General features: G+C 38.8%; 1 protein-coding gene across 1 annotated transcript in view; it reads right to left on the bottom strand.

The window, feature by feature from the left end:
- LOC125232256 (regulating synaptic membrane exocytosis protein 1) overlaps nt 1-18,518 on the bottom strand; it is a 195,316-nt gene that overhangs the window by 46,238 nt on the left and 130,560 nt on the right. The window contains 1 exon segment of the mRNA XM_048137911.1: nt 9,723-9,968. Within this exon segment, the coding sequence (XP_047993868.1) occupies nt 9,723-9,758 (36 nt within the window). The 5' untranslated portion in view covers nt 9,759-9,968.

Genomic DNA, 18,518 nt, shown 5'->3' with positions numbered 1-18,518 from the left:
GCCAAATTAAAAACCTTAATTGAAGGAGATCCGAGGCTAACGAGTCGTACTCTTGCTACCGAGTTAGGCTGCTCTCATGTCACCATAGAAACACATTTACACGAGTTGGGAAAAAACTACAAATACAGTGTTTGGATACCGCACGAAATTGATAGAGATCAACTAAACCGCCGTGCCGATATCTGCATACAACTTCTGTCTTTTCGCCGCACATTCAACTGGTTGGACCATCTTATCACTGGAGATGAAAAATGGGTCTTATATATAAATCACACACGCAAACGTCAGTGGCTAGCTCCAAACGAAAAAGGAATAGAGGCACCAAAAACAGAGCCTCACCCGAAAAAAGTTATGCTGTCCGTTTGGTGGGATATTCATGGTATTATTCACTGGGAACTCCTACCAAGTGGAATGACTGTTACCGCATCAGTATACTGTAATCAGCTTGAAAATTTAAACCAAAAAATCTGTCAGAATCGTCCACAGCATGCTAAAGTTTTTTCTTACACGACAATGCTCGCCCACACATTGCAAAAGTGACTCGGCTAAAGCTATTGGAGCTAGGTTGGAAAGTGATACCTCATCCACCGTACTCTCCAGACTTGGCACCTACGGATTTCGCATTGTTCAGATCGCTAAGCAATGCCTGGAATGAAAAAAAGAAATAATAAATTAAATAAAAATTACAATATTGGTTATGATTCGCTCATTACTTTCTTACCAACCCAATAAATTAACTATTGGATTGGTAAGAAAGTAATGAGCTAATCATAACCAATATTGTAATTTTTATTTAATTTATTATTTTAATAATTTATCAAAAATATAACGGCCTTCGTTATCTACTACTTGTCTCCATCGTTCTGGTAAAGAATGAATAGCATCGGCGAAGAAGTTCTTAGGTTTAGATTCAAAAACTCAGCTATGTACTGTCGTAGATGGGCTTGATCATCGAACTTTTTTTCATTCAAGGCATTGCTTAGCGATCTGAACAATGCGTAATCCGTAGGTGCCAAGTCTGGAGAGTACGGTGGATGAGGTATCACTTTCCAACCTAGCCCCAATAGCTTTAGCCGAGTCACTTTTGCAATGTGTGGGCGAGCATTGTCGTGTAAGAAAAAAACTTTAGCATGCTGTGGACGATTCTGACAGATTTTTGGTTTAAATTTTCAAGCTGATTACAGTATACTGATGCGGTAACAGTCATTCCACTTGGTAGGAGTTCCCAGTGAATAATACCATGAATATCCCACCAAACGGACAGCATAACTTTTTCGGGTGAGGCTCTGTTTTTGGTGCCTCTATTCCTTTTTCGTTTGGAGCTAGCCACTGACGTTTGCGTGTGTGATTTATATATAAGACCCATTTTTCATCTCCAGTGATAAGATGGTCCAACCAGTTGAATGTGCGGCGAAAAGACAGAAGTTGTATGCAGATATCGGCACGGCGGTTTAGTTGATCTCTATCAAGTTCGTGCGGTATCCAAACACTGTATTTGTAGTTTTTTCCCAACTCGTGTAAATGTGTTTCTATGGTGACATGAGAGCAGCCTAACTCGGTAGCAAGAGTACGACTCGTTAGCCTCGGATCTCCTTCAATTAAGGTTTTTAATTTGGCTACATCAATCTTCACCGGTCGACCAGACTTAGGTTGATCTGATAATGAAAAGTCGCCACTACGAAACCGCTGGAACCATCGTTTCGCCGTGGCCTCAGACACAACTTCAGGAGCAACACGCTGACATATATTACGCACTGCTTCGGCGGCTGAATGGCCAGACTGAAATTCATATAGTAAGCAATGCCTTACATGCACTTTTAATTCGTCCATTTTCTTCCTTATATTAGCTCGGCGACAGCTAGTGAATGACTGACGAGAAACTGTGCGACTCGCCCTTTATATACTTTCGACCATAGAAGAAGATTCAAAAATTTTATGTGGAATCGATCGCTCATTCTCTTACCAACCCAAAAATTACATGCAGAAACCTATTTTCTTAGTCAGCTAAAGTATTTAGCTTTGAGCTAAATCAAAAGTTCGCAAGATCGCGTTACCTAAAATATATTTTAGGTATTCAAACTTATGCTTAGTATTTTGACGCTAGACTGATTATAAAATCGTGTAGGGTTCCGTAGTTTTCCGTATTTTTATCAAAAACTACTAAACCTATCAAGTTCAAAACAATTTTCTTAGAAAGTCTTTATAAAGTTCTACTTTTGTGATTTTTTTCATATTTTTTAAACATACGGTTCAAAAGTTAGAGGGGGGGGGACGCACTTTTTTTTCCTTTAGGAGCGATTATTTCCGAAAATACTAATATTATTAAAAAACCATCTTAGTAAACCCTTATTCATTTTTAAATACCTATCCAACAATATATCACACGTTGGGGTTGGAATGAAAAAAATATCAGACCCCACTTTACATGTAGGGGGGGTACCCTAATTAAACATTTTTTTCCATTTTTTATTTTTGCACTTTGTCGGCGTGATTGAAATACATATTGGTACCAAATTTCAGCTTTCTAGTGCTAACGGTTACTGAGATTATCCGCGGACGGACGGACGGACGGACGGACGGACGGACGGACAGACAGACATGGCGAAACTTCCTAGTTGACTACGGAACCCTAAAAAGATAAAGAGTTACAATTTTATTTTCTTTTGACCTAGGCCTGTCCCTAGTTCATTTTTAATATCTAAATCTATATTACGTACAACTAGTTATTTAACTATTATACATCGTAAACAAACTAAAAAAAACCGGCCAAGAGCGTGTCGGGCCACGCTCAGTGTAGGGTTCCGTAGTTTTCCGTATTTTTCTCAAAAACTACTGAACCTATCAAGTTCAAAACAATTTTCCTAGAAAGTCTTTATAAAGTTCTACTTTTGTGATTTTTTTCATATTTTTTGAACATATGGTTCAAAAGTTAGAGGGGGGGGGACGCACTTTTTTTTCCTTTAGGAGCGATTATTTCCGAAAATATTAATATTATCAAAAAACGATCTTAGTAAACCCTTATTCATTTTTAAATACCTATCCAACAATATATCACACGTTGGGGTTCGAATGAAAAAAAAAATCAGCCCCCACTTTACATGTATGGTTGGTACCCTAATAAAACATTTTTTCCCATTTTTTATTTTTGCACTTTGTCGGCGTGATTGATATACATATTGGTACCAAATTTCAGCTTTCTAGTGCTAACGGTTACTGAGATTATCCGCGGACGGACGGACGGACGAACGGACGGACAGACAGACATGGCGAAACTATAAGGGTTCCTAGTTGACTACGGAACCCTAACAAATATATGGTTATACAACTGAAGTTAAGGGAACTCCTCCTTCCCTACTCATAACATATCACCTTTTTCTATCCCGACTCACTCTAAATTAATTGATATGACGTTATTAATGGATAGCCCTAATAACGAGTATTCCAATGGTACCAAAAACTGCTAACTTAAATGCATCCTCTCTGTGAGGAGTTATACATATTTGTGCTGAATAGTGTATTAAGTATATGTACTTAAATAGGTATGAACTGTGAAATAAAGGCAGTCTTTACGCAATACTCAAGGTGTTTAATTGTCGTCATACTTCCCGCACATCTCTGCTGCAAACATTCTCGAAATTTAGAAATATGAATTTAGTATTTGCACCCACTGTCTAGCCGCGATAGCTTAAAATATGCAATTATGCAATCATGCGGCGAGTGAGGCGCGCAGCGGCTACGGGCTACGCTTGGCTACGGCGGCTACGACTCGAGCGCTACGAGGACAAAATGTAGCCGACTTGCAAAGGAACGGTGGAACAAATTTACAGATAGATACTACGAGTACAAGGATAAATTGTGGTTAAGACGCTACAGGAGCGAAAATGCTAAATTGGAAAGGAGCCCCCCATTCAATTTGAGAATTCTAGTTTAATATACTAGTGTTATTAAATAGATTTATCAAAAAAAAAATTGTCTATTAACAAACTCAGTTAAAAGATATTGCGAAAAAATCTTTAAATCGAGGTTCCGCTCTCGACTGTTTCCTCCTTCAAAACTTAATCAATCGTAACGAAATTTGACAATCGGAGTAACAATGAAATAGTTTAGTGTTTTTGGCTAAGTGTCACCAATTTTTAATACCACACCTTTTTTTTACGCAATAAACAATAACGCCGTTTTTGGAAATTTTGATGGCCTATAGCGTCTTTAAAAATTAGAATATCAAAAAAAATCTAAATGGTCCGACACAGATAAAAGTAATAGTAATCTGTGTTGAAAAAATCATTGCTCTATCTTCAAAAACCAGGGAGGAAAGTCGAGAGCGTTTGTATGGAGAATTTACCCCTACTGTAGCGTCTTACTAGCTAGTACGTCTTAAAAGTAAATACTTAATACTTTTTGAATCATATTAGTAGATACCTATTGTACCTAACTACTGCCACTGGTGCATTTTGTTACTCTAAACTATGTTAGCCTCCTAAGGCCCAAGACGAAATTCGGCTACTAGTTATTGCGAACCACGGTCCTACCAGTAGTACTATTGTTTTATACTCGTTCAGGCCCAAACATTAGGAATACATTTTTTAAATGTTATTGTACTTGTATGCCACCAACAGCTTTGGGGCATTTTATCAGTTTACGATGCCTTTTAGGATAATTTGTTTTTAATTAAAAAAAGTCCTACAGGAAGGACCATGGGCTTATAAAGAAACGTTATTTATATTACGAAATGAAAAAACTCACTTAAGATTTGTTTATTTTTTAGTTTTATAGAAAGAATGAGATAAAATAATAGTCTTATTAAAATAATACAATGCACCAATCACTTTTAAATCACTTAAAAATTAAGATTTTACGCTCTTCTTCGACGTATGTTATTCCACTGCGAGCGTGAGATCATCCTCTTGTAGGCGCTCCACGACGTCCTTCTGCAGAAGCTGCAAGGTGAAATATCGGGTCCTGCCGTGGATAGGCTTTGGAATTAGTTCTGACAGAGAAATATCGACATAGGAACTAGAGGAAGCATACCGGGATCTGGTTTGAACAAAATTTGTTTCTATGAGTTTTATGTGGCAAAAGTCTGTTTTTTCATCTTCAGTTTCTATTTCTGATTCCCTAAGAGCGAATTATGTTTATTTGTCATTTAATCCTACAACAATAAAAGCAATATGTGTCAGTTTTTGCAACCACCACAAACATTATTATTAAATTATGTAGTTGTATAAAACCGAGGTACTACTCATAGGACTTAATATTTTTCATCCCGTATTTCGTAAAATATAAGCAAAATCAATGAAATTATTACTTAACTTCGTAAAATAACTAATAAAAAAGAAGATTATTTACAAATTAGTAAGAAAGTACTCAAAATTACATGAATAAAATTGGATTTACTAACCTCTCCTTTACGGAATACCCATGTCGCCGTCTGTAACTTGTCAGTTTGACACTTTGTTTTTATTTTTCAAGCTTATGAGTGTGTTCACATTGAACCTTAAACACCCCTCTAGAAAATCGGATACGTCAGTTTAGATTGGCGCGAAATTTGAAATCAAAATGTCGGCTTTTATAATAAGTCCTACTGGTAGGACCGTGGTACGCTATGACTATATAGTCGTTGAAGAAGCTGGGCCTGAATGACCAACTTAATTATTACTATAGGAAGGACCTTGGGCCTTAGGAGGTTAGGTGATTATACCCATAGTTTGCATACATTCTTGTTGCAAGTGTTTTCAAAATATCGCACAAAGGAAATTGAATGTATGGTGGACAAGCAAGAGAGCCAACATTTAATTAACTGCAGAAGAGAGTGGTCTGTCTAACTAAACAGCATTTATACTCGCGCATTTAACAGATGTATTTAGCAACCAAGCAAGTTGTTTCAAGAAACTACAAAGTACCTACAAACAGTACAGACTTTAATCATGTTGCAGGTAATTCCTACAAATTGTATACTGCACTCAGGGTAAAAAGATTTCCTCCACAGCAACAGCAATCGGGTTCGTTCTGCCCGTACTACTTAATTCAATTCCCAGCTTCCTTTGCTTTGTTGCTACTGGAGCAGCAATGCTATTACGATTTTTGTAAGTAGTGGACCGATTAGGAAACCACTTTTGCAGTGATTCTTAGTTCCAATTGTCAAGACGTGTAGTTACAAGCATAAACCCGGCACAATAAATAATTAGTTACTTTCCAATTCTACTGCTGCGTGAGCGTTTACGCATTTATAAAATATGATTAAAGCTTTTCGTTCCCGGCTTTACTATATACATTTTCCTAATATATTATATTATATTATATAATTATATATTCTTTCTCAATGGTACATACTGTAACATAGATCAATTCTCTTATAAACCAAACAAACTTGTACCTACCTAAGTTAAAAAAAAAAAAACCGACCAAGTGCGAGTCGGACTCGCCCACCGAGGGTTCCGTATCCGTACAAACTTTCAACAGTTAAAATAATCTGGTTAGCTTAGCTTTGGTTGGTAGGTTAGCTGGTAGAGAATGCCTTTTGGTATTAAGTTCGCCTTTTATACATTTTTTTTACTGTGCAATAAAGTTTAAATAAATAAATCGCATGATTCTTAATATAACTTTAAAGACGTGACTAGAAGTATTTTTTTTTTAAATTTTCCTTCATAATTCTTTTTTTTCCACTACTATAGAAATATAAAAAATAGTTTTGATATGTACAATTTGAGCTCTTTCTAACGATACTCCACTTGACCTAGTAACTTGACATTTACAGTTTGCATATTGACCATAAATTTTCTATAATTAATATTATTAAATAAATAAAAAAATACTTTCAGTTTGTAAATGTTAACAATGTGCATAACTATTCCAAATTTCAAGTCGATATCATAAGTAGTTCTCGAGATATTTAGAAATGTGACAGACAGACAGACAGACGGACGGAGCGTCACCATAAGGGTTCTTTCTGTGCCTTTTTGGTACGGAACCCTAAAAATAAGTTCCTCGCCTTACTTCTATTCGATTAAATCGTCGCAAAGTGGTTGGTATCCATTGCTAACCCTTTACAAGCTCTTTCATATGCATGAACAAGTAATGAAAAGGTGCCTAAACACATAATACGAGCCTTTTAAATCTGCTACGGATTTGCAGTCGCTCGAATAAACATCTCAGGGGATCTTCCTACACTTCAGTGGCCGGGATTTTCTTAAAATACAGCCTAAAGCCCATAACAACCTAAATGTAACCGGTGATTGATGATTTACTGTTGCTTAATTTTTACACTGACATTATTTTTATAAACAGGAATACGTTGAGCCCGCAGTATATCTGTCTGGGTAGAACCTTAGAATATAGTACCTGTTGTATTTGTACTATATCGATGAGTAATTAATTAATACGCCATCTCAGATCGAAGCACAAAAGCTTTATTTCGCAAGCTAAACATAAACTGATACATTGACAGTATGTCATACCACCATAAACTATTTCATGAACATATCATAATAACAAGGAGTATTTATTGTTACCACAATCTTCCCCGCTTAGTAAATAAATATCAAAGAAAAACTGTTCCAAAACACAAAACATTTTGTCGATTACTATGTCTTTAATGTCTCCTCTTCTTTCCTTCCTCCTCTTTTTATTTTTACGGTAGTCCCTTGCCATAAACGTTGTGACAGACATGAATATTTCTCTAGTATCATAGTAAAAGCCTTATTGAGTACTTGTTAGATACATTTTCGTCCACATAGATGTTCACAAAATTTAGTTAAACCTAATGTAACGGCATAACCATCTTTTTTCAAAATCGAGTATTTTGTGTGAGTACTATTTCATGAATATACCATAATAACAAGGAGTATTTATTGTTACCACAGTACACCTACGTGAATATTTTTTTTCTTATTAAAAACAGTAATATTAACAGTAATATTAGTAACAGTGAAGCGCTGGTGGCCTAGCGGTAAGAGCGTGCGACTTTCGATCCGGAGGTCGCGGGTTCGAACCCCAGCTCGTACCAATGAGTTTTTCGGAACATATGTGCGAAATGTCAATTGATATTTGCCAGTCGCTTTTCGGTGAAGGAAAACATCGTGAGGAAACCGGACTAATTCCAATAAGGCCTAGATACCCTTCGGGTTGGAAGGTCAGATGGCAGTCGCTTTCGTAAAACTAGTGCCTACGCCAAATCTTGGAATTAGTTGTCAGAGCGGACCCCAGGCTCCCATGAGCCGTGGCAAATGCCGGGATAACGCAAGGAGGATGATGATTAAAAACAGTAATATTATAAATCCGTCAAAAAGTTTGAATAAGGCCAGAATGTGAAAGAAAGGCCGTGTATTCCAAACCTTTATAAAATAATTTGGTCGGAATTATGTAACTTCAAAGACATATGTAACTCCGTATAGACAGATAAAGTCTAACGCCGTGTCTTGCGTGGGCGATGGTCGCGCGACCGTCGCCGTCGCGTCTCATCGCATCGTCTACTTCCATATCGATAAGGTTTGATTTCGTATGCGTCGCATCGCCGTCGCGCGACCATCGCATCGCGCGACCGTCGCCCACGCAAGCCACGGCGTAAGAAAAAAACGTACCTTAATACCATACAGAAAAAGGTACGGTGACCTAGATGGCGATATACCTTTGGGGGACGCTCGGCTAGATGGCGCCAATATTAATATTTGACATTTTAACAAATATCAAGCTAAGAATATGGGCCAAATTGTCAAAACTGAGGCTCAAAAGTTTTAAGCCTGTGTCGAGAGATGGCTGTCTACGCACTGTGATTACACATTTTACTTTGACAGTAACTCTCTATAATACTCGATCCTCTTTGGTAACTTCGTTTCCGTTTAGTAAAGTAAATTTTAATTTCATATACGGTCGGTCAGCATAATAATCTTTCGTATTCAGGAAAATAACTAGGAGAGGCAGATAGTAAATAGCAAATTACTTGTGGAACTGGTCGAGCACACCGCAATTTTAATTATCTGGCCGCGCAACAGAGTACAATTTTATAGCGAATCCCGGCATCGCATTAAATACATCATAATTGTGGAATAAATGCAAGCCACAGAATCATGTTCTCGGGTATTATTTCCATTATACGTGAAATATGAAAAATATTAGAATAAAAGTAAGGAATGCAGAAAAGTGAAGCAACGTTAAAAAAACTTTTTGGTACTCGACGTTTCAAGAGTACAAGTTTCAAATTGTTAAACATGAACGTCAAACGCCCGCGTTTCTCTTTGGACTTCGGGCAAACTTTTAGAATCGAGGGTACAGTTTTATAATACGAGACTTTACTTTTTGTCTTTTTTATTTCTCGCGTTTTTAGACTAAGCCGAATGTAATTGATTTTGCGTTTGTTTAGAAAGGAAATAAACTTCATTATGTGAAGCCTAGCTGTATACCTACTTTCCTATAGGTGAGGAAACCGGACTAATTCCAATAAGGTCTAGTTAGGGTTGGAAGGTCAGATGGCAGTCGCTTTCGTAAAACTAGTGCCTACGCCAAATCTTGGGATTAGTTGTCAAAGCGGACCCCAGGATCCCATGTGCCGTGACAAAATGCCGGGATAACGCAAGGAGGATGATGATACCTACCTTCCTATAGGTAATGTAAATTGTAGATCAGAACAAATAGGACACTCAAGAACACTCATACTTGTTTGGTGACAGGTATGGTAACAAACTGTAAAGAGTTGAATATCGAAATCATTCAGTACGAAAATGCCTTACCTTTTTCATAAAGGACATAACATTTGTAGGCAGCATGGTGGCTTCCTCTCTGCACTGTTCGCTTTAAACTTACATCACTGCACTACACTGAACTTCACTGCACCGCCCTCAGTCGGGAATTAGCACGCTACCTCCAAAACACGACATATTATAAACTTTAGCTTGAACTATTAACAATAGATCACTGCACTGTGTTAATATCACTCACTACACAGTTTGGCACTCGCGAGCTCGACGGTACTTTGTCTGAAACAAAAGAGAACACATGTTGTAGTATAGGTACATATAGTCATATTATATGTAACATGACTAGATACAAGTATCTATCCAAAACATTTTCAACTCGTGCGGTAATGTCGTAGAGGTAATTCAGGAGATGACGAACCGTATCTGATTTAACCAAGTTGTCTTATTTCTTGAGTGTGTGTAAAATGTAGGCAATATGTTTATTGTGTTAATACAGAGTGGGGCCTGTAACAAAGGCGAATAATTGAACTCTAGGCTATTCTCCTTATACTGATAAACATTTGTTCGGCGACTTTTAAAAATAACTTGTATTTTGACTTTTATCACCCTTGAAAGTTTTTTCTAAGAGGTAATGTATTGCGAATTCTGTTAAGTCTAAAGTGTGACAGACAACGTCAATGACAACAATAATGGCGTACATTGAAGCTAATATTTATTTTGTATGAAAAATTAAAAATTTAAAGACTTCATAATTTTTAAAAGTCACTGAACAAATGTTGATCAGTATAAGGAGAATAGCCTACAGTTCAATTCTTCGCCTTTATTACAGGCCCCACTCTGTATAGGCTATTGATAGTATTTCAGTCTGGAGGTAATTCTATTATGCATGCATCATGAGCATGCAAATGGCATACTTAAGTATAAAGCAATCTAATATGTAACCACTGTCAGCTTATAACGTGCTTTATTAATTGACAGCGCATATTGGTCTAGCTTCAGATTGCTTAGTCTTCTTGTGATAAATTGTCCGGAAAGTTGTGTGGGGGTTGACTAGTTTTATTCCCGTCCATGGCGGGTAGGATTACTCTACTATAGTATCTACTCGTGTTCACCGCAGCACCCACGCACGACCCTTCACAGAATGGGGCGCATTCAACAAGTCCTGCTTGGTTCACTAGGCTAACGTAAGATTTTGTTTTTGTAGTATAAGGGTGAATCAATTTTTTCTTGCCTGCTATTGCCATGGTTACAGTCCCCTGAGTCACGCCTAGTTTTATGCAAAATTATGCTACTGAAATTAAGCAAGCATGCATGTAGTACATGTTTGTAGGTGGCAAATTTTTTTTTTTTATACTACGTCGGTGGCAAACAAGCATACGGTCCGCCTGATGGAAAGCGGTCACCGTAACCTATGAACGTATGCAACGCAAACAGGGAAAGGAATTGTTAACACAAGAGAATGCAATTACCGTTCGTTTTTCAAAACCGGTAATTTACCGACATAGCGTCGAAAAAACCGGTAAACCGGTAATTTCCCGGTTTTGATTTTATTTCATGAAAAATCAATATTTTCCGTCAAAATCGATAATTAAGTAGTTTTTTTAGTAGTGTTCATTAAACGAAGGCGACTGTGGGATATGGGTTAAATTGTGGCGTAGGCGAGAGGCTGGCAACCTGTCACTGCAATGTCACAGTTTGAAAAGAAAATGTCTTTCAACCCCTTACTTGCCAAGAGTGGCACTGAAGCTTTAATAGTTTCATGTGCTCTGCCTACCCCTTTATGGGATACAGGCGTGATTGTATGTTGTTGTTGTTGTTGTTGTTGTTCATTAAACTACCACTTTCAAAAGACAAATATGATTAATGAAATCTTGAAAAAACCGGCCAAGAGCGTGTCGGGCCACGCTCAGTGTAGGGTTCCGTAGTTTTCAGTATTTTTCTCAAAAACTACTGAACCTATCAAGTTCAAAACAATTTTCCTAGAAAGTATTTATAAAGTTCTACTTTTGTGATTTTTTTCATATTTTTTAAACATATGGTTCAAAAGTTAGGGGGGGGGGGGACGCACTTTTTTTCCTTTAGGAGCGATTATTTCCGAAAATATTAATATTATCAAAAAACGATCTTAGAAAACCCATATTCATTTTTAAATACCTATCCAACAATATATCACACGTTGGGGTTGGAATGAAAAAAAATATCAGCCCCCACTTTACATGTAGGGGAGGTACCCTAATAAAACATTTTTTTCCATTTTTTATTTTTGCACTTTGTCGGCGTGATTGATATACATATTGGTACCAAATTTCAGCTTTCTAGTGCTAACGGTTTCTGAGATTATCCGCGGACGGACGGACGGACGGACGGACGGACGGACGGACGGACGGACGGACGGACGGACAGACAGACATGGCGAAACTATAAGGGTTCCTAGTTGACTACGGAACCCTAAAAAGCAGGTTTTAGGGCTTTGTTACAAAAAATAAATACATTTTAGATGCTAAATCTTACAATTAGCACTCATCTTCGATAAAATCAACAAAGACACTAGAAATCATCATAGATTATTCATTAAGTATCACGTATTTGTAATTGCGTAAAGGACAACTACAGGACCCTGGTTCTTATATCCCACCAGAAACGTGCTGTGTTAAACAGCAGGTTATGTCACATGCTGGACTGGCAGATCCCGCAAAAACAGGCAAGTTTCGTCAAGGGTAAAGGTGCAAACAGATCCTAAATATACGTCCATTGATAGAGATGGCTTATGAATTCAGTACTTCGATGATCCTCTGCTTCATCGACTATAGCAAAGCCTTTGACTGCATCGTTTTGTCATCAAGCATTTGGTAGCTTTCATTGAATTGAAATTCCGTTGAAAAAGGAAACTGAATTGGCAGAGAACCTTCGAGCCCTTTTACTTTTGTAAAAGGTGTTGATAAGATTACCCGTCACCTGCCTTTGGTGAATATGTCATCAGAAGAGCCTGCGGAAGCTGGGAGGGAAGAATCATCATTGGTGCGCACCAAAATAACGAATCTTCGATAGGCAGATAACACTAATTTTCTGGCCGCCAATGAAGCGGAAATGGTTGACAGCATTGGTAAAATGGAACGCATCAGTCTGGAAACGCATCTCAAGATTAACCACAGTAAAAACCAAGCTCATGGTGGTGGATTGTGGTAGATAGATACAACACACAGATGCTCTTAGGCCAGTAACAGTAGATGACTTCATATACTTCGGCGCAAACATCGACAATATCGGTTCTTCTGAAAAAAAAAATCAGAATACGCATAGGAATGGCCAAAAGAGTCCTAGCTACGAGGATTATCTCCGTAAGTCTTGGTTCCTGAGAACCGCATGTCTCTAGAAAAACCAAAACCAGATTGGTTTACGCTCTAGTCTTCTCCATTTTCATCTACGGAGCTGAGACTTGGAGTCTGAAAAAGGCTGCAACCGCATTGACGTTTTCGAGATGTGGTGCTAGATGAAGATTTTGCAAATACCCTGAATTGCCTTCCGTACAAATGTGTCTATCTTACGCGAATTTAAAATCAACACCAGGTTATCAACCATCTGTTTACGTAGAATTTAGAGTTTTTGGAGGGAAAAAGGCCACAACCTTAAGCAAGTAATCATCCAGAGGTCGCAAGATGGACAGATGAGATCCTTTCTATCCTCTACACCCAACTTCAGAACCGGAACAGAAAGTCAGAATAAAACTGATTATATTGGGACTTCACGACCCTCAGCAATGAAGATACCATGGCGAGGAGGAGGGGGTCTTATCTTAAAAGCTAAGCTCAATGAGTGAATTAATGGTCTTATCCTTCATTCGGGGTCTAAATTTGGAGTTTATAAACCCAACTGTGGATAGTGAACTGATTATCCACAGTCCAAACTTGTTGGTTTTATAGAAATCAGGTTTTTTTTATCTTGGAACCGACTATGCAGGCACGCACAGTGCAGGCAACAATGCGCGGACTCTAGCCGCTGCAAGAGCGCATGCCTGATGATGGATCTCCATACTCTTCATATGCCACGAAACATGTCGGCAGACATATTGTACTTAGGTACGTTTATGAAACGACAACCAGTCATCCCTCTCGCGCGTATTGACTGTCGACGAATTACAGTGGGTAAGATATAACAGACATGTTTTCAATAGCACAATATATACAAAAAATAAACGTTTTCATGTAGAAAACGAATTCTTACTAAATAAAGTTATTACCAGAAGTATCTACAAGTGTTTATTTACGAAGAAACAGCGACAGAAGTGCTTTTTGTAGTAATTTTTAAGTAAATTTAAATTTCGGTAAAAAACCGGTTTTTGAGTATATTTACCGGTAATTTACCGAACCCAAATTTGGCAAAATTACCGGGAAACCGGTAAACCGGTTTACCGGTTTGCATTCCTTAGTTAACACCAGCAAAATGCATGTTTGCATAGTTTACGTAGCATAATTTCGCATAAAACCAGCGTGACTCAGGAGACCGTAACCATGGCAATAACAGGCAAGAAAAAGTTGATTCACCCATATAAGTAAAGAAGTATTTAAGTATAAGTCCGTTTTCACATTATCCGATCCGATATCGGATGTCGGAAGGATTTCAAAGGGAAAAATCCAAGATGGCGCCTGTAATGTATGGGATATCAGTCCAACATCCGATATCGGATCGGATAATGTGAAAACGCACTAAGGCAACAAGCATCCGGCCCACCTGATGATAAACAGCTTACGTACCTATGGGATGCCTACAACTCTAGAAGTGTTACGTACATCGCGCTTATAAAATGCTAGTCTGTAACTGCCTTTATTTAATACCATATGTTTAGGTAAATCGTAGCTAATACAGCGTTATAAGTTGTTCAATAGATACGTAACGATTTGATATTAGAATTGAGTCAGCTCTCGTATAGAGGCGAGATTGCATCGTTAGTTTGAGCGATATCAGCGAGTCGAGAACGGATATCGAGAAGTTCGATTTAACTTGGTACGTACATGTGGTATCTACGTTAACTATCATGTGTAGGTAGCACATTAATAGTGGGTTTAGAAGATTTTAGATACAAAGTTTTGGGATTTACGTAATAGACTGGAACAGCTAGATTCTTCAGGAGATAATTCTTTATAATATTAACCGATTCCGACAGTTTTTACTTTATTTAAAAGATATTTTTCTACGTGAAATCTCGTACGATATAAATTCGCAAGGGTAATTAAATTGAAAGTTAAAATCCGAAGGGTTTTTTTTATTAAAAAAGTTTCCAAGACACAGACACGATTTTATTTTTCCTGTAATATTTAGCATAAAACCAATGTTTCATAAAATTTTCATAATATTTCGTTGGTAAACTTCATTTAACTTCTTTTTACATTTTCCTTCATAATTCTTTTTTTTTTTTCACTACAAAAAAATTATAAAACTAGTTTTGATATGTGCAATTTGAGCTCTTTTTATGCGATAGCGTTTAAAACCTCTGAAACACCGATTTATAATCATACACAGTCAATAAGCCAAAATGACTTCGCGAAGACGCGCAAATCACCGCTTAAAAATTACGATAACAATATACGTACGGTAGATCCATCAGCTGTGGCGGCGGTGACGTCAGAACCCGCGCCGGCTCAGCCGGCCGAGACTCAGACCGGTTCGCTTATCGATAAGCCGGGCGATCACTTGTTTACAGTGCATATGCCTCAGCGCCCAGATGTTATTTATGACAGAGATATGCAAGTATCCCAGCTTAAATCGTATGCAGATGTCGCTAAAGATATGGAGAAATGGAAAACCGTAGGACGGTCAAAACCAAAAACCAACGGTCGTTTTCTAGGTAGAAAAGGGTGTGCCAGTGTTAGCGATGGAAAGTTCCGAGCAGCTGACTCCAAAGTACTTATGTTTATAACCAAAGTCCATAAGGAAACGACCGAACAACAGATAGAAGAGTACGTGTACGATAAAACCGGTGAAAATATTAAGTTACAAAAACTGACGATTAATAAAGATAAGGAATACTGTGCGTATAAGTTTTTCGTGGCTCAAAGTAAGCTGGACTTGTTTTTAGATGAATCATTATGGCCCCAGGGCGTAATATTTCGAAGATTTGTACATTTTAAATATAGAAATACGAAAGGGCTGAGTGGCCCTAGCGGCAATAATAATCGACAGTTAAATGAATAGTACTGTTTACAAATTAGCCAGTTTTAATTGTAAAAGTGTCAAAAGATCTATTGACAGTATACGACAGCTATGTAAGTCGTGTGACATCATTGGGTTACAAGAGACCTGGTTGACGCCGTGGGATATCCAGTTTCTTGACAGTATCGACGATTCCTTTGGCTACACGGGAACATCGGCAGTGGATGCGGAGGCTGGTATGCTGCAAGGGCGGCCACATGGGGGAGTAGCACTCTTATGGAGCAAAGCAGTGTTTAAAAATGTGTGTGTTGTGCAGTGTGGTAACCCGCGAGTGTGTGGCATTAATGTCACCATAGGTCAAAGGTCGTTTTTGGTGTTAAACGTCTACATGCCCACGGACAAGTTGGAAAACTTAGTTGAGTTTACGGATTGTTTAGCTGTGGTAAGTGCGATTGCTAATAATAACATAGCGGAGTCTGTGTACTTACTCGGCGATTTCAACGCGCACCCAGGCGAACTGTTTTATAAAGAACTATCGTGTTTCTGTGCGGATCAGCAATGGACTTGTGCTGACGTCGACGAGTTAGGTTTACAGTCGGGAACGTATACTTTTGTTAGTGACGCGCACGGATCCAGAAGATGGTTAGACCACTGTGTGGTAACAAAGGCTGCTGCGCGTTCTATTGTTGATATTTATGTCAAACTCGATGTAATGTGGTCCGATCATTTCCCCTTAATAATAGAATGTGATTTAAATTTTGTAAAACCTAAGCATTTGGCCCAGTCAAACAAAATAGTTAATAAAGTTGTATGGGGCGATAGAAAGCAAGAACAAATAAATATTTATAATCATGAATGTAATGAAAAGTTAAAAGTTATAGATTTTCCTGATATATTTCGCAACTGTTGTGGTAAAATGTGTAGTGATAAAAATCATAAATCTGCTATTGATAAATTGTATAGTGACATTATAAATGCCTTAAGTGAGGCCGCAACTTTAAGCTATGACCACGACCCTAAGTTTCTCAAAAGGAGAAAACCTGTATTGGGGTGGAACAAATATGTACGTGAAGCGCACATGAACGCTAAAGTTAAATTTGAATTATGGAAGTGGCATGGTCAACCCAGGTCAGGTCAGATTTATGACGAAATGTGTAATACTCGAAAAATTTTCAGGTCTCGTTTAAAATGGTGTCAGAAACACGAAGAGCAGATTAAGATGGACATCATTGCGGAACACCATTCTAAGCGTGATTTCTGTCAATTTTGGAAGGCGACCAATAAGTTGGGTGGCAGACCGGGTCTGCCTGTTAGTATCGAAGGAGTGAGCGAAAGTCAGTCTATAGCCGAACTATTTAAAGAACACTTTTCTGTTAAATCACCGTTGGGACCATCGCGGGCAGATAATGCTGGAGGCTGTGGCTCGGGTGGGCAGGAGATGAAGACCTCATTTACCGCGACGGACGTTAGGAATGCCTTAAAGTCCATGGCGCGAGGGAAGTCTCCTGGCCACGACGGCCTCAGTATCGAGCACCTTCGTCATGCCGGCCCACACCTAGCAAGGGTACTGGCGATGTTTTACACTTTTTGCGTTCAGCACACTTACTTACCCGCCGACATGATGAGGACTGTGGTGGTCCCAATAGTGAAAAATAAGACGGGCGATATTAGTGACAAAGGCAACTATAGGCCCATTTCGCTCGCTACGATAACTGCAAAGGTGCTTGATGGACTGCTTAATTGCCAAATAGACCAGCATTTTAAGGCCCACGACAACCAGTTTGGTTTTAAATCAGGGTTATCGACAGAGAGTGCTATTTTGGCGCTGAAGCAGACCGTAAAGTACTATACGGACAGACGGACGGCGATTTACGCGTGCTTCCTAGACCTATCTAGGGCATTTGACCTGGTTCATTATGACATTTTGTGGCAGAAGCTGGCCGAGTTAAAAATGCCAGCCGATGTTCAAGGTATATTTAAATACTGGTACCATAACCAGGTCAATGTCGTAAGGTGGTCGGACGCGTATTCGCAGCCGTACGGGCTCGAATGCGGCGTTAGGCAGGGCGGGCTTACCTCACCGAAGCTTTTTAATATCTATGTAAACGCCCTTATTGAGGAGCTGAGCAGCACTCGTGTCGGGTGTCACATAGACGGAGTGTGCGTCAACAACTTGAGCTACGCGGACGACATGGTGCTGCTCAGCGCCTCAGCATGTGGGCTCGCCAAACTTATCTCGATTTGTGAACGATACGCGGCGAGCCATGGGTTGGTTTACAACGTCCGCAAGAGCGAATGCGTTGTCTTTAGGGTCAAGGGTAAATGTCCGCCAATGTTTCCTCAAGTGAAATTAAATGGACAACCTTTAAGTATAAATTGCCAATTTAAATACTTAGGACATTTGATAAACGCTGACCTTAAAGACGATGCCGATATTGAGCGTGAGCGCAGAGCGTTGTCCGTCAGGGCAAATATGATAGCCCGCAGGTTTGCTTGCTGCTCTAAAGAAGTCAAAGTTAGTTTGTTCAGAGCCTACTGTACTAGTTTCTACACAAGCAGCCTGTGGGCAGACTATACATATAAACGGTACAACGCTCTGCGCGTTCAATATAACAACGCGTACAGGATGCTGATGGGGCTGTCCAGATTTTGTAGCGCGTCAGGGATGTTCGCAGAGGCGCG

The sequence above is a fragment of the Leguminivora glycinivorella genome, chromosome 12 (genome assembly GCF_023078275.1).
Source record: "Leguminivora glycinivorella isolate SPB_JAAS2020 chromosome 12, LegGlyc_1.1, whole genome shotgun sequence".
Lineage (NCBI taxonomy): Eukaryota > Metazoa > Arthropoda > Insecta > Lepidoptera > Tortricidae > Leguminivora > Leguminivora glycinivorella.
The sequence above is the reverse complement of the archived record's forward strand: the minus strand, read 5'-3'. Positions and strand labels throughout refer to the sequence as shown.